Source organism: Lucilia cuprina, chromosome 2 (genome assembly GCF_022045245.1).
Source record: "Lucilia cuprina isolate Lc7/37 chromosome 2, ASM2204524v1, whole genome shotgun sequence".
Classification (NCBI taxonomy): domain Eukaryota; kingdom Metazoa; phylum Arthropoda; class Insecta; order Diptera; family Calliphoridae; genus Lucilia; species Lucilia cuprina.
Genome location: NC_060950.1, coordinates 62,119,895 through 62,122,655, shown reverse-complemented (window position 1 = coordinate 62,122,655; position 2,761 = coordinate 62,119,895). Strand labels below are relative to the sequence as shown.

The 2,761-nt window shown below is 30.8% G+C and overlaps 1 protein-coding gene across 1 annotated transcript; it reads right to left on the bottom strand.

The window, feature by feature from the left end:
• Positions 1 to 1,571: 1,571 nt before the first annotated feature.
• LOC124421023 lies at positions 1,572 to 2,198 on the bottom strand. Its single transcript, XM_046955718.1, has one exon. The coding sequence runs from the start codon at positions 2,196 to 2,198 to the stop codon at positions 1,572 to 1,574; it is 627 nt and encodes a 208-aa protein (XP_046811674.1).
• Positions 2,199 to 2,761: the final 563 nt, after the last annotated feature.

Below are 2,761 nucleotides of genomic sequence, written 5' to 3'. Positions count from 1 at the left end.
CAATATTAACACAAAGGTTGGCCATTGCTGTTATCATTTTCTACAAGCTTTTACTGTTGCTATATTATCTTTATATAAATACACATAATATAGAACATTGGAAAATAGCACTGGATAATATATAGACAAGAAAAAACAATCATAATATAAAAATATTTTAACAAAAAACGCCCACATTTTTTCTAAAACCACACACAGTATAAACGAAAATAAAATAATAAATATTTTTTCAATATGTACATATAAAGAACAACATTTTGGGGCCAAAGAAAGAGGCGCAAAAGTTTAGGAAATTTTTAAATTTTTTGAAATTTTTAAAAATTTTTTGAAAATTTTTTCAATTTTTTTTTTTAAATTTCCGAAAAAAAACATAAATTGTTTACAAAAGTTTTTGCGCTGAAATAAAGACAACAATTAACAATGTTTTCTTTTTGTTTCTAATAATTTGTAAAGGTTAAGTAGGCTTTAGAAAAAGTTGAAACGAAAACATGTTAAAAAGAAAACATAGAAAAACACGTGATAAAATTAAACTTTAAAGAAATGTCATAATAGCTAATTTTTGTTGAAAAATACGACTTCTTTTTAAAAAGAACAAAATAAGCAAAGTCACTTTCAGTTTTTATTGGGAAGTCTTTGGAAAGAATGTTAGAAAACAGAAGAGATTGAAAGGGGAAGGAGGAAGCAAGGTATGGAGGGGCCTTAGAAGAAGTTGATCACAGTTGTAATGTTTTTCTAACGCATGTTGTGTGTTAAAAGTATTTCACTTTCGTCTTCTTTTAAAACAAGATCTATAAAAAAATTTTTCAATTTTAAACTTTTTTTCACTTCTTCTTTTGCTTCTTCTTCATCTACTCTATTGATCAAGAGAGAGCCACTAAAATTAACCTCAAGAGAGAGTGTTTTATTAATAAGAGAGAGAGAGAGGTGTAAAAATGTTTTTTTCTAAACTATTTATAAAACACATGTATTCTGAAGAATACTTTTGTATTATTGGACTCTGATGGTGACTATGTGTATATTCTTGTCTTCTTCTTGATAAAATTATATTTGCCGATCACATTTTTTCATTCTTTTCAATTTCAAATAAATTTATGAATAGACCAAAAAAAAAATATAGAATATAGAAGATATATTTTCACACTTTGTAAAATTTGTTTTGCCTCCCGCGCATTATGTATGATGAAAGCCTTTAAAATTGCTGTTTGGGGTGGTGAAGGGGTAGAGGGGTTTGTGGTCTAGTTAAGACACAGAGTTGTATGTTTTAATATTGTGTTTCTATAGTGATCATTCAGCATGTTATTAACCCCACTTCTTGAGGTTGTTTTTTTATTGTTTCTATTTAGTTTTGCTTTAACTTTAACTTTTGTTGTTGTTGGGTTTTTTCCTTATCTTCTTGAAAAAGACCACTACTAAGACCATATGTTTTTATATGCTTTTCAATTTTAAGGTTTGGTTAAAGGGTTTTTCACAAATTTAAACTAAACTCTTTAGAAATGAAAATTTAAACAAATTTGTTTTTTAAGACATGAGGTCGTCGTTTGTTTTTATCTCTTCTTAAAAAACTGATCTTATTACTTACCAGTTTTATCAGAACCCGATTGACGATCAAATTCACGTTTACGATTACCGCCTTCAAAATTACGATTACTACGTGGTGGACGATCAGCACGATCACCACCTCTAAAGGGAGGACGTTCACCGCCGGCAGCAGCTCCTCCAACTTGACCATTTTCACGTGTATTACGACGATTATTGCGTTGTTCACGTGTTTCACCATTCTGTTGTCTAAAATTGACATTACGTTGTTGTCCACCTTGACCACCTTCACGTGTCTCACCGTTATTGCGTTTACGATTGGCGCCACCAGCAGCAGCAGCAGCCCCACCTTGTTTATTAAATCTATCAGCCGTAGCAGCACCAGCAGCACCTGCTGTCATGGTTTTCTTATTATCATTCTTATTCAAAGGTTTATTTTCCTTCTCAGCCTGATTGGTTTTCTTCACTTGATTATTAGCATTGGCTGGTTTGTTCGTTGTTGTCTTGGCACCATTGGCAGCGGCTCCAGTTGCGCCTGCAGCGCCACCAGCAGCAGCAGTCTTAACCTGCTTTTTCTTCTTGGCAACAATATTATCTAATGGATCACTAATATCATCGTCCATGAACAAAAGTTCATAACGATTTTTCCCAGCTGAATCCATTATTTTGTGTGTTTTGAAAAATTTATTTTTTATTTATTTCTTTATTTTTTTATTGAATTTTTTTTTTCTTAATTCACACCTCTATATAAAATTTTTATTTTTTTCCTTGTGTATTTTAAAGTTTTGCACCCAAAATCTTTTAGCGGACTGCAATATATTTAATGTTAACCTTAATTTTGGTATTTTATTTTTTTGCGTTCTTCTGCACACACACACACACACTCTCTCTCTCAAATCAAGTCTTTTTTTTTTACAAAATCTTAGAACACATGCCCATCATTGAAAAAAAAGCATGGTATACACATATCAAATACGAATATACATGAAAGGCATAGAGATGAATGTATGGATGGATGTGGACAATTGGAATAATAGAAAGAATTGAACAAATATAATGATAAAAGAGTATAAGTACAAATAAAATGTACAATAATCTCTGGAGCTGTGTGTAGTATAGTAAAATGTTCTCTCTTTATCTATCTATATATATATCTCTCATTGTATGTTTGTCTACTATAGTCCATAAATACCACCACTTTGACAGTTTTCGATTTCTTTTCTTC

What these genes read in the sequence shown, in the direction of transcription:
- LOC124421023 (XM_046955718.1), bottom strand. Translation starts at nt 2,198, where the DNA reads ATGGATTCAGCTGGGAAAAATCGTTATGAACTTTTGTTCATGGACGAT.